This window comes from Pelmatolapia mariae, linkage group LG12, assembly GCF_036321145.2.
Source record: "Pelmatolapia mariae isolate MD_Pm_ZW linkage group LG12, Pm_UMD_F_2, whole genome shotgun sequence".
NCBI lineage: Eukaryota > Metazoa > Chordata > Actinopteri > Cichliformes > Cichlidae > Pelmatolapia > Pelmatolapia mariae.
The window spans coordinates 24,752,325-24,766,091 of record NC_086237.1 but is presented as its reverse complement, the minus strand read 5'-3'; the positions used below and the strand labels follow the sequence as shown (position 1 = coordinate 24,766,091).

Below are 13,767 nucleotides of genomic sequence, written 5' to 3'. Positions count from 1 at the left end.
GGACAACCGGTTGGCAAATGGTTGATGGAGGTTTTTGGCTGTAGCTGAGTGAAATCAGTTGCAGAGATAGTGCTAAACCAATACCCACGTTGTGATTGCTTTGTTCACTAGTAAGCTGTTATGGTTGCAAATGGTCTGCATGGAAACACCAACTTTTTTGCAAACACTTGCTGTTAGTGAAACCTAAAAAAAGCCTAAAACAGTTTCTATATTTCCTTTGAACTGTGCCCCCTCGGTTCTCTCACCTCTGATGGAACTGAAGAGTCTGATTTTTAGTGTGGTTGATGATGAGGAAAGGGGCTGCGCCATCATGGTAGTCAGAAAATTGAATAGTGGCCGAGTGTTCCGACAGATTCATGTCTACTATAATCCCACCGGCCTACACAAAAGAAACAAGCAACAGTCTGAAAGCTGTAATACAAAAGGCATGTGTCTGAAAATCATGTTAATCACCTCAATTACATATTATGTAAAAAAAACAAACAAACAAACAAACTTATATGCACACACAAATATTATTAACTATGTGCATTTCTTACTTTGTTGTCCAGATGTAGCAATAAGCAGTTCTCTGGTCGTTTGAAGTCAATAGTCACTGGAGGCGATAAGGAAGCTTCTACTTTAATTTTAAGCTTCTTAGTGTCACTCTCAGGCCAGAAAGGGATGGCTGACTAAATGTGGGGGTAAAAAAAACAATATGATAAATGCTTCTTGTCAAATTATCAGTAGGTAAATACATTTTAAAACTTTATCAAGAATAGATCTTTAAATAAAGCATTTTTATGCACAAGAAACCTTTAGTCACATTAAATTTATAGAAATCAATCAGCACACATGTTCAGTTGTTACATCACATCTATTTATAAAGTTAAATGTAAGAATACCCAGGATCTTGTGTCTATGATATACTCAAACCAAAACCAAGACCTCAACCTGCATTGTTCAAAAAGAGAAAAACCAGAACAGGCTCTGACCTGTTCTGGTTTTGCCTCAGTCCAAGTTTCTTGCCCGTCTTCGCATATGAACACACTGTGCTTAGTTCTGTTGACCAGCATGTAGAAGGGCACAAAGGTCACAATGCGGGTCAGACTGAAACTGCTTGCATCGATCTTCACACCGACCTGAAATAAGACAGAGAATAAGACAGAAATATTACATAAATACAAAAAAAAGTACATATCCAATACACCTGCCTCTTTGGATGCTCTGCTTCCATCTCACCCTATCCCTCATCTACTTTCACTCTCAACATTTTCACCATTCCGCCTGTCTTCCTCTCATCCACACAAATGTATTTTGTCTTTCTCCTACTGACTATCATTCCTCTTCTCTCCATAGCATGCTACCACCTCTTCCCTACTCTCATTGTAGTTCAAAATGCCATCTGCAAACAGCAGAGTCCATGCTGACTCCTGCCTGACCTCATCTGTCAACCTGTCCATCTCAGGTGCAAACAAGAAGCGGCTCAGAGCCAATCCCTGACTATCCCACTTTTCTTCGCCAACCTCTTCCTTTACATATTTTTTTTGACATTTTTATATAAAACGAAATTTTTTTTTAAATCTTACCAGATAATCTTTGTATCTGCCTTTGCATTTCACATCCCCGTGGCTCCCAACTGTGTCCAGAGAGAATTCATCAGATAGTTCACTTTCTGAGATCATAAGACGAACCTGGGGGAGGAAATACTTTAATCAAATTGTCTAATAAAACTACAGATAAACCAACAGCAAATAAATGTACTGAACCACTGGGACCACTGTGAACAATAATCAAACATGTTTCTTTTAAAGAGCTTTCAGTAAGACTGACTTAAAATAAATACCTTATTGTTTCGCAAGAAGTACCGAGGCTTGAATGAAAAGAGCAACGGCATCTTGTAGTCCATGGGATGTTTGCGGTGAATATCATCAGCCTTGTACTGCAACAACCTGCCCGTCTTATTTATCATCCAGTACGGTGAATGGATAGCAACCACCATCTGTCCCAGATCATATTTAACATGAACCGCTATATCCAGCTCAGCCCTCTTCCTCTCCACTGCATCTCCATCTTCGTCTGCATCCTCTCTTAGAGACTTGAACACAATGAAGGTGATCTCTTCCTGATCACTGTTGAGTCTGTACAAGACAATAATTGTTTGTTTGTATCAGAAATGTGAAACAATTTAATACAGACTGCACGTCTCTCCTATAAATATAATATAACCATGCATAGGGCTGCTCAATTAATCGAATTTTAATCTAAATTACGATCTGAGCTTTCAACGATCATTAAAAAGGACTGAGCCGATTATTAGCACCTCCCTCGTGCTTTACTCTCGCGCTGCTCTGTGTGGCAAATCGAGCGCACCTCTCTGTGTTTCGAACACGGGTCACAACAATTAAGAGGAGCTAACAGACGGAAGCTCGGAAAGCTAAGCAGAAGTTATTTGGAGAGGAGAGTGACTGCCGTTGGTTGAAAAGAGAGGTAAAAAAACCCTTCAGTGGTGTGGAAACATTATGCGTTCGCGGAGTCAGACGTGGATCAAGTAGACATAGTGTGCAAACTTTGCTACGGTGTCGTAGCTGCACCACAGAGCAACACTGCAAAGTTCACTAAACATAGATGTTTACATTTTTCATTTATTTTTTATATTGCAAACATTTGCACTGTTATCAGTATTTGCACACTATTTTATACTATTTTTTGACAATCTTTAAAGCCATTATTCAATACATTGTTATTGTTAAATAAATATCGCCAAATAATCGAGATCTCAATTTCAGTGAAAATAATTGTGATTATCATTTTTGCCATTATCGAGTAGCCCTAACTATGCATCAACATTTTTTGTCATGTTATTTAAGATCAACATACAATAAATACAGAGAATGTGTCAATAACAAAAAAAAGAGATTAAGTCACACCTATATACAGAAGACCAATCCTGAGCCAAGTACTCAATCAAGCGAAGATCAAGACTTGACTGGTTGATGACTGCAGTGTGAAGCTGAGCAGAGTGACCAGGGTCCAAAGTAGCCTCAGGTGCAGAGATTCCACTGTTCTGTTGAGCAACAGGATGAAGAAAACAAAAGGTGTCTCTGCATTTGAAAACTTCTACCTTGCTGCTTTCAGTTCATGCCAACTTGTAAAGAAAATAAAATGACTGAAAAAAAAAGTCCCCAGTTACTTAAATTAAGATAACAGATAAGAGTTCCATATTAAACATTTTTGCTATATTTTTTCCTAGTTTAAAATGAGACATTTTAAATATCTAAATGTGGGTTAATTTTCTTATCTTTCAGTTAAAATTTCTTAACAGAAATGCCAGCATTGGACAAAAACTAGGTTTATTAACTATTGCTTGTTTTTTGTTTTTGCTGCATAGAGTCAACAGATTTTTTCCTATTTTGGATTAATGGAATGAATATATTTTCTTCAAATTACCATGTAGGAAGCTGAAAATTTCATATATAACTAGTCTTCTGCAGCTTAATGTTACAGAAATCTACAAATGAGGTGTTAAATACACACTACATATTTGCTGTTGTGTCTCGCCTTAATGTTTAAACAGTTACAAAATTAAGTAAAGTCATGCAGAGCAATCCCTGCTTTAAAAAAACCTAATGATAAAAGTACAAACATCCAACACATAAAGCAGTATTATCCACATATGCCTAAGTAATGTGAATGTGCTGGTCTCTGACTGAGGTCCTATGGTAGCATTACATAACAAAGAACACCTCCCACTTTTAAACAGAGCAAATACAGCTGTAAAATACACACACTATTATTTTATTGAACATCTACTCACATAAACCCACTTCGTATGTTACTTTTCAATGTTTAATGGACTACCTGAGTACAGATTATTACATGCATCCTACCTTTAGACTGTAGGTGATGGTGTAAGGCAGAAGGTTGCGTAGCAGGATGGAAGGCCACAAGTGAAGCACGAAGGGCACGTCAAAATTCTCCCCAACATCTCCGGTCTCTTTGCACATCACTGCATCTTTTAATGGCACAATGTTGATGGTCATCACACCACCTTGGTTTCCACGGCGACGGCAGATTTGCTGTAGGCGTTTCTCAGGCTCCAGGTTGTTAACGTCCTCGTAACTGAAGCCTTCTGAGCAATCATACTGCTCACCCTGACTATCATCTGTGCTCTCTATTACTGGCTGAAGGCTCAGCTCAGACCTGTTTGGAGGGTAAGGGCAGCAAAGGTTAGAGGTTATTGTTTTTTGTTGTTGAACAGAAACAGAAAAGATCTGGAAACATAAAACAGAGAGTGAGTGTGTTAAGTTGTGTGCGTAAATATGTGGGCCAATTTAAGCATTTGCTCCCACCTATACGAGTCCAGAGGCACACAGAACTCCTCGGCAGGGAGAGCAGTACCCAGAAGGGTTGATCCTTCAAAAACGTTGAATGGTATTGAGAAATGATTGATGAGCTGCGTAGTAAAAGACAAAAACAAATTACTGGTTACTGACACTTGAACTTAATCTGAGAGAGCTATCTGGGCATATTGGCTTATATACTAAACGCTACTTTTTAGGAATTCCCACAGTGGGTAGCTTCCTAGGCTTAATTTAGGAGATTTCTACACTGAATATGCTTCCTGATGCAACCCCAAAGGCATTTGTGTCTCCTCCTGGGATTGAACAGGGGATCTTTCGCTTGATAGTGAAAAACTGAGACAAAGACTTCACTGTGGAGCCACTAAATTGTTCAAAAATGCCATAAATTACATTTAATGATTAAATAAAGGATAGTTGAGTGTCTGGAACATTGATCTCTGAGGGTGCAATTCTAAACTCAAACACAATATATACCACTCCCTTCAGAGAGCAGTACAGGCTCTAAACAAAATACAAAGAGAAGTGGGAGGGCCCTTAATGCAACTAAATAATAACAAGGTTGGTTGGCCTTCAAAAGAGAGTTTCAAAGTCATATCTGGCATTGGTAAAAGGACAGTAAGAGGAAGAGACAGACAAAAAAAATTAAATAAAAAAAAAATTAAAAATCACTGACCTTGACCAGAACAAGATTATAACTTTTATAAATTTCAATTGTGAAATGTTGCCCACACAGCCATCTCTAGGGTTTACAGATGAGGTGTGGAAAAGAAAGTTCCCTGGGCAAAGATGCCTTGTTGATGTCAGAGGTCAGAGGAGAATGGTCAGACTGCTTCAAGTTGATAACAAGGCAACAGTAGCTCAGACAACTTGATACAGGTAAGATATGCAAAAGAGCATCTCTAAATGCAGCCACGCAGAACCTTGAAGCAGATGGGCCACAGCACCAGAAGACCACACTGGGTGCAGGTTCCAGCAGGATAATGTGCCATGTCACAAAGTTCAAATCATCTCAAATAATATGGACCAAAATTTTTGAGGAATCTTTCAAGCACCTTGTTGAATCTGTTCCAATATTAAGGCATTTATGAAGCGAAACAGGGGGACCAACCTGGTACTAGCATGGTGTACCTAATAAAATGTTTATTAACATGGATATCAGCAGCAGCTACCCCCAAACAAAAAGTTGTAGTGCATTTTGAAAAGAACGTTTTTTTTAAATGACTTTTATAGAAAAGGTAACTTTAATTACACTGAGTTAATTAATGTAATGTAATGTAATTAATGTAATTTGAGAGACAGCTCACTGTAATTACACAGGATGATATACACATGATGGGAATGATCATCCTACATACCTGGAAAGGAGAGCGGATCTTGATGTACTTGCTGCCTTCTACAGAGGAAATCTGACAGACCAGGAAACGAGTGACTCCTGAGTTGTTGTGCATTACACTGTACATTCCACGACCCACTTTGATCAAAGGGATCACACTGGCTGATGTGTGACCATCCGGAGCTGGAAAAAGAAAAGAAAATAGAAAGTACAGGTGTTTTCTGACTGGCATGAAGTTTAAAATTTGGTTACTGACAACAACAAACAACATCAGATATTCTTTTTTAGAGAATAGAGCACAAGCTAATTAGAAAATTTAAAGAAAACACATAAAACATATATTTTATGTTTTATCTTTGTGTAGTTGGAGATAACTGTAGATATATCATAGCTGTCTGTTTTCAGCATAACTGTGATAGTAAAGTATAACTCACTAGGCTGTATGTAATAGTCTTTTCCACTCAAAGAGGTCATTGCTGAGAAATGATCAGTGTCTGTTGTGGTTGAATAGTCCATTCCGAGGGATTCACCATTCTGCAGCTTCACAGTATTAGCGATACTCTGCTGTCCAACAGGACAAAACATCTCACTGTGGTGCACAGAAACTGGTAGGCCAAGACGGTTTTTGACTATAAATGGAGCTTCATCCTTTTGAAAACACTCTGCTGTCTGTTTGGCAGCTTCTGCAAATGCCTGGGGAAGGACAAAAACATGCATATCACACATCAATGCACACCTCTAGACAGGTATTTTCTGTCAAGCCTTTGAAAGCCTTTTTCTTACAGTGCCCAGGTTACTCAGCATGGCCAGTCCACATTTGGAAAGTGTGATGTTGAGCTGATCTTTACTGTGGATGGCAATGACTGTCTTATAGTCTGGGATATTGGAATCCACTTCATCTGACATGCCTGTGTACTTCACAGGTTTCTTTTTCATCTGGTTAGAGGACGTGAAAGTATTAGACACACCATGTGTATTTTTAAGTATTATTTTTAAGAATGCTATATGCATGCAGAATGCAAGTATACATGAGTACCTTCAGTTCCAGCACCCATGGTCTGAAACCATCTCTTGTCTCATCTTCTAAGGGCTCCAGCAGTGGCTCCCACACTCCCATCACTTCATTATAATAGTGAACCTAAAGATAAAATGCATTACTAAATAGAACAAAATTCTGAAAAGCAACCAATTTATTAAAAGAACCACATGTCTATAAGTTTGTGTTACCTCCAGGGTAAGCTGACTGTATAAGTTAATGAGCGTGGACCAGTTCTCCACATCTCCCTTGAAGGAGGACTTTGCCAGAAGCATGGGGATGGTGCGATGTCCCACTCCAGCCTCCAGAGTCACACAGATTGATCTGATGTTCACCTGCAATTATTTTGTAAATTCAAATCATAAGTTATTACATGGCAGCATACAGTCAGCTTTACCATATTATAATTTCAGCGAAAATGCTAATAATTACCTTTAGGGACTCTCCCTGTGGTATTAAGCAGGTCACTGATTTTGTGTCTTCATCGTCATCTTCTTCTAGGAACCAGAGTTTGAGCTCCTTCCAACTCCGCTTATCCCACAGGTTCACAGGAACAGGGCTGTCCAGCTTCTCAGGGGTCTCTGCTGTTGGAGTGAGTGCTGACTGGATAGTAATCACGGTGTTGATTATGACTGGAGATACCTGTGCATGAGTCATACACATGGGAGATAAAACTTAAGGTTACTTGCATAAGCCTGGCTCTCAGAGTAAACAAGACGTGGCAAGCAGCAACAGCAGCCAAGTCAATCAGGTCCTACAGTAATGACAAATCACACCAAACACATTGCTGCATGGCTAAGTGGCATGACATTGGACATGACATTGGACAGCTACAGGCAGAAGATGGAGAACCAGCTTGAACAAAACAACATTGGTGAAGTATTAGAGGCCTCAGAACCATCTCGGGCCACAAAGGTCAGAACTCTCTGCCTGGGAGGGATGTGAGGTGGGCAAATGAACTGAATCATTTCTTTAATAGGTTTGATTCAGCCATGTGGCAGTCTTCAACATCGGCTGCAGACTCACCCACCCCCACTACTGCTGTCTCACCTCTGACACTTCACATCTCCTCTACTCACCCTGCTCACTCCTCCCCACCCCCAACAACAGCATCCAATACACACTCAACACAAGGCTCCAGCCTGTCTCTCTCAACCACCCAGGTTAGGAGGGAACTGAGGAGGATTAAAGCCAAGAAGGCAGCGGGTCCAGATGGCATCAGCTCGAGGGTCGTCAGGTCCTGCGCGGACCAACTGTGTGGTGTGATGGAGCACCTCTTCAACCTGAGCCTGAGGCTGGGAAGAGTCCCACAGCTCTGGAAAACCTCCTGTGTTGTACCAGTGCCAAAGACTTCATGCCCCAAGGACCTCAACTGCTACAGGCCGGTGGCTCTGACATCCCACCTGATGAAGACCCCGGAGCGGCTGGTCCTGGCTCAGCTTCGGCGCCTGGTGAGCTCATCACTGGACCCACTTCAGTTTGCCTACCAGCCTGGCATTGGAGCGGATGATGCCGTCATCCACCTCCTACATCGTTCCCTCTCTCACCTGGAGACCGCTGGGAGCACTGTGAGAATCATGTTCTTTGATTTCTCCAGTGCCTTCAACACTATTCTTCCCTCGGTTCTGAAGGACAAGCTGGAGAACTCAGGAGTGGACCATCACCTCACTACCTGGATTTTAGACTACCTCACCGACCGACCACAGTATGTGAGGACTCAGGGCTGTGTGTCGGACAGGGTCGTCTGCAGTACGGGGGCCCCACAGGGAACGGTTCTGGCTCCGTTCCTCTTCACCATCTACACTGCAGACTTCTCCCACAACTCCACCCAGTGCTTCCTGCAGAAGTTCTCTGATGACTCTGCAATAGTCGGCCTCATCACTGATGGGGACGACAAGGAGTACAGAGAACTGACCCAAGACTTTGTGGACTGGTGCCAGCTGAACTACCTCCAGATCAACACTAGTAAAACCAAGGAGCTGGTGGTAGACTTCCACAGGCACAAACATCCTCCACTGCAACCACTGAACATCCAAGGTATGGACATCGAGGCTGTGGACAGCTACAGGTACCTTGGTGTTCATCTGAACAATAAACTGGACTGGACTCATAACTTAGACGCCCTCTACAGGAAAGGGCAGAGCAGGCTGTACCTGCTGCGGAGACTCAGGTCTTTTGGAGTGAAGGGCCCACTCCTGAAGACCTTCTATGACTCTGTGGTGGCCTCAACCATCTTTTATGGTGCGGTCTGCTGGGGCGGCAACATCTCTGCTGGGGACAGGAAGAGACTGAACAGGCTGATCAGAAGGGCCAGCTCTGTTCTAGGATGCCCTCTGGACCCAGTGGAGGTGGTGAGTGACAGGAGAATGGCGGCTAAGCTGTCATCCCTGTTGGACAACATCTCCCACCCCATGCAGGAGACTCTGACAGCACTGAGCAGCTCCTTCAGTGGCAGGCTGCGGCACCCACGATGTGGGACGGAGAGATTTCGCAGGTCTTTCCTCCCTGTCAGACTCTACAACAAAGACTTCTGCAGCTGATCAAACCCACACAAACCCACACATGTGCAATAAGACTGCTATATGTGCAATTCTTTTTCTGACAAAGTTGTACTTTGGTATTTTCTTACTCCGTTGTATATAGCATTTGTATTCTATTTTATTCTACTGTATATAGTATTTTATTTTATTCCATTCCAGTGTTTTCTAATTTCTGCTACATAACTTTGCACTTTTGCTGTAACGAAACAAATTTCCCACCTGTGGGACTAATAAAGGTCATCTTATCTTATCTTATTGTGGCCTATGATGAAGACTTGGGTTCAGGATTAGGCGAAAAAAACAAAAAAAACAAAACCAGCTTGCGCCAGTGATGGAGAAGTTAGCTAAACACTCCTGTCTATTGAGAATTAAGATAGCTAGTCTATACTGGATGTTGAGACATGCTGCTATGCCAGATATTTAACTAATGACTGCGTAGTAGGGCAAGCTACTTAAGGTTAAGCATTTCTGCATGACAGAAATAAATTTCTTGCTTTTAAAATTTGCTTTCATTTGATACAATTTTCATCAACAAGTGCAGATACAGTCCTGTTAGAGCAACAATAATATGCCTCCTTATTATATCCATTACAAGGAAACAAAAGTCTGAAACTTTTTTTTTATTAAAAAACTGTATTTCAAAGGTATCACACTGCCATAACCAGATGTAGGGACTGACTTTCTGTCTCATTTAATTAAGCATGCATACAAGGCAGTGGTTTAACCCCAAAAAGTTCAAATTTTAAAAAAAAAAGCTTTCATTTGCTAACAACAAAGAAGTTGGAACTACAACAAAAACACAATTATTTCAATTTGAAGAAGAAAATATGCAGCCACATGTAATAATAACAAAACAAATACCTTAAGTGAGAGAGCGTTGATGGTGACCTCCATAGCCTGAGGGGAGGTTGGAGACTGAGTACTTTCGAAGTACACCTGACATGGCTGAAGCACTGTAGTCACATTGTTTCTCCTCTTTTGTCTTAAGAATGGACAGGCAACAACCTACAACAAAAGTGACCAGTTTAAAAAAACAAAAAACAAAAAAACCCCAACCTAATCATATTTCATTTTAAATATGTGTTAAGGAATATTAACATTTTCCTCTGGATACATAATTTTGAATTCTTTGAACATGCAATTCTGACTACCACAATACAATCCAAATATAAACCTTGAGGTCCTTGATAACAGCAGTCATCCGTGATCCTTCTGCACCATTTTTCATTACTAGTTCACAATATGTGGTCATCACCAGAGCTGGGGCGTCATCACGAGTCAGGTCAGCTACAAATACAATCTCTGGGTTTCGCACCACAACATTCATTTCTGTCTTTGTTACCGTGGCTGTAGCTGTAGCTAGGAGGCACAGAGAGCATTAGAGTAAAACTTCACGTTAAATAATTAGAATAAGCCAGTTTAACTTGATAATCACAAAACTCATAATCTAGACTCACTATATACACGTATATAACATCTAAGTTATTATCTTAAAGCATCTATAAAAAGTTGTATTGTAATGAAATAGTCAAAAATGAAAGTTTTATAAACATAAGGCAAAACAAAGATGGGCATAATTTGGCAGTTTAAGCTTGTCGATTAAGAGAACTGACATGATTTCAGTTAACTAGATTAAAACTGATAAAGTCAACTCACCAGACTCTTTAGATGTGACCGATGAGTTAATGTTCTTCTTATCGCCAGCACCAGTACTGTTCTTGGGTTGTGGCACTTGGGCAAAACCCTGCTGGGTGGCCTTAAGGAAGATATCGGCCACCGTGAGCAGAAATTCCATGCTGGCACATAGATACACATCCTGCACCACTGTATCTAAAGTGGTGCTTTCACGGGTTTGACGATAGCTCACTTCCACCATGTTGTTCTGTTCTGCACCAGGACACATTGCCATCATCCTAGAGAAAATCAAAATAGGACTATTAGAAAAAAAGTGTGAACACAATAAAATGATTTACTATACACTGATCCGTCAAGATATGGCTTTTTTTTTTGTGTTTCGAGTCTAAATGTGTCACTAGCTTTATAAGTGGTAGCCGTACCTTGGGGTGATACTTTTGGCTTTTGGCCTCTTGTCGTCTAGAAGGCATTCAGCAAGTTGTACTGAGGCCTTCATGGAGCTGTCGGAGTACATGTGGACAGAGGTGTAGATTGTGCCCAAAGTAAATTCTGCCAGCTTCAGCTGCTCATCATGTGGATCTGACCGCTCATGTTGTGGGTCTGATCGCTCATGTTGTGGGTGTGACTGGTCATGATGTGGGCCTGACAGCTCACGTTGTGGTTCTAACTGCTATTAAAAACAGAAATTACACAGACTTTCTTTACTAAACGTGCCTCACAAAATACAGGCTGACAAGCCTAATTCTATGATGTAGTTATGACTTGTGTATGTTTGTACTTATGTAACAGACTTGGCATTACCTTATCTTCGTTGGAGCTGTACAGAACCACAGTCAATGAGTCAAACTTGAAGTTTAATTTCAGCGTGTTCTTTTTCAGCTTGCTGTTTTTCTGTGTCTCTACAACAGCAGCTGTCACCACTGTGTTACCTATTAACAGCATAATCAGAGCGCAGAGTTCAGATTAAAAGACAAGCTACTGGATTTTAGTCAGAATTGTGCACTATTGTGCACTAATCAAGGAGAACATGTTTCAGATTTCATTAGCTACATAGTTTTGTGTAAGTCTGCCCTGTCAAACAACAACTCATCTGTTTTTTGTTTTCTGTTGTTTTTTTTGGTAAAAACTTAGTTATCTGACCAGGCTGTTAAATCATATGTCTATATTTAAAGCTCTACCAAACACACATAACCATATACAACAACAACAACTTACTGCTGGGTGGTCCAGTGGTCCCAGACTCCTGGGAGTCTTTGTTGGATACAGAGTCAGAGGACGGGTCAGTGGCAGGCAGAGCAGCTGGAGGTGGACCAGCATCAGACTTCTCTGACAGGTTCTCGTTCAGAGTCCTCAGGACAATGATCATGTCATTCTGGCATAGGAGCAGCTGTTGGGAACAAAGAGAGATGATGTTGATAAAACTATTTTTAATTCTCAATATAAGCCTCTACACAATCGTGGGATTAAAAATCAGAAAAACCAAACAGGTAAGATATATGAATATATATACTTACACTCATGGGCTTTAGATGGACCCCAATATCTATGTCAGGTATTTCGTGGTACCAGCTGGAAGATAGATTTCTACGGATTTCCAAGTCTAGGCTCACTGGCTTCAGCAGTTGGATCTCTTCTTCAAAACGTTCATTTTTAAATTTGACTCTGAAAGCAACAAAAACATAGATTTACAAAGGTCTATCGGAATACTGCAAATTCCAATCAATCACAAACACAAGCATGCATATTTTTTTAAATAATACCTCCCACAGAAACTGACCTGTACATCTTAAGGTCAGTCAGTCTCACAGTCATTATATCCACAACAGGTGGGATGCTGGCATCTGATTTACAGGGTTGCTTGGCAAAACGATTTTTGATAGAAAGCAGACCAAGGTCAGCTACAATGACATTTGATGAAGAAGAGGACTGGGGGAGGAAGATGACGGGTGCATTGAAGTGGACATCAAGAGCGATCCGAGTGGTCCGTTCAGCCAGTTCTTTCACGCCTGACGCTGCTTTTTCCGCAGCCTGAACTGTTACCTCAGTTAGTGCCTCTTTAGCCTCCTGGAAGTTATTGACAAACTCCTGTAAGGAGATGGGGTGGGGAAAAATATGTATGGAGAAAAATTAATAAGATCAAGTTGGAATGCAGAAATATACAGAGGTAACGTAAATAATTATGCTTATGACTTATAATTTTATTATTACCTTATCTAACAAATTAAAATACCACTTTAGAGTTTTACATGTGAACAAAAATTGATAAGAGCAACAGATTAATTCTGCCCAGAAAAGTGATTCTTACCAGTATAGATGAGAGAAACTTGTTGAGGAAGATGACCTGAATGCAGCCCACACTCAGTGTAACAGTAGTGTCAACGTTAGACATGTCCAGATAGGCATCTCCTTCAGTCGCATCTGTATAGTTCACCATGTGGAAGTGAAACACTTCCTTATCCGCTATGGAAACAGCCTAGAAAAAAACAGAGTGGCACAGAAAAAGAAGTTAAAAAGTTGTTATTCAGATTTGCCTGTGCCACATGATCAGCAAGTAACACAAAAAAACATAACAAATGAAGACCAGAAATATCAATGCGGGAAACAATGACCATTTCTTTTGTATTTTTTTAAAGTACAATGGTAAATATTCATAAGCACTGGCATTTGATACCTTTTTGTAAAAAGCCTCTTTGTTACAGTCCAGAATCACAATGTTCTTCAATTTGGCCGAAACCTCCATCCCCTTCTTCCTCATCAGGACCTCGGAAACCAAACCTAGACAATTATGAAAGCCCCAAGTTGTACAATGAATTGAAGATTTGACCAGAAAAGGTTCATTAGAAAACTCTATATACAGTAGAGTATAGCAGAAACAATAAA

The 13,767-nt window shown here is 40.6% G+C and overlaps 1 protein-coding gene across 4 annotated transcripts in view; it reads right to left on the bottom strand.

Annotated features, from left to right (window-relative positions):
* vps13a (vacuolar protein sorting 13 homolog A) overlaps positions 1-13,767 on the bottom strand; it is a 47,962-nt gene that overhangs the window by 22,072 nt on the left and 12,123 nt on the right. For all 4 annotated transcript variants that reach the window (XM_063490447.1, XM_063490448.1, XM_063490449.1 and 1 more), the window contains exons 31-54: positions 13,559-13,662; positions 13,193-13,360; positions 12,665-12,972; positions 12,402-12,549; positions 12,103-12,274; positions 11,689-11,816; positions 11,310-11,557; positions 10,909-11,165; positions 10,427-10,611; positions 10,114-10,257; positions 7,145-7,354; positions 6,904-7,047; positions 6,713-6,814; positions 6,460-6,612; positions 6,111-6,369; positions 5,699-5,859; positions 4,332-4,435; positions 3,870-4,182; positions 2,910-3,046; positions 1,826-2,120; positions 1,569-1,673; positions 975-1,121; positions 540-671; positions 246-379 (exon numbers count right to left, since the gene is read on the bottom strand). In XM_063490447.1, the coding sequence (XP_063346517.1) occupies positions 246-379; positions 540-671; positions 975-1,121; positions 1,569-1,673; positions 1,826-2,120; positions 2,910-3,046; positions 3,870-4,182; positions 4,332-4,435; positions 5,699-5,859; positions 6,111-6,369; positions 6,460-6,612; positions 6,713-6,814; positions 6,904-7,047; positions 7,145-7,354; positions 10,114-10,257; positions 10,427-10,611; positions 10,909-11,165; positions 11,310-11,557; positions 11,689-11,816; positions 12,103-12,274; positions 12,402-12,549; positions 12,665-12,972; positions 13,193-13,360; positions 13,559-13,662 (4,258 nt within the window). The remainder of the gene's footprint in view (positions 1-245; positions 380-539; positions 672-974; positions 1,122-1,568; positions 1,674-1,825; positions 2,121-2,909; positions 3,047-3,869; positions 4,183-4,331; positions 4,436-5,698; positions 5,860-6,110; positions 6,370-6,459; positions 6,613-6,712; positions 6,815-6,903; positions 7,048-7,144; positions 7,355-10,113; positions 10,258-10,426; positions 10,612-10,908; positions 11,166-11,309; positions 11,558-11,688; positions 11,817-12,102; positions 12,275-12,401; positions 12,550-12,664; positions 12,973-13,192; positions 13,361-13,558; positions 13,663-13,767) is intronic.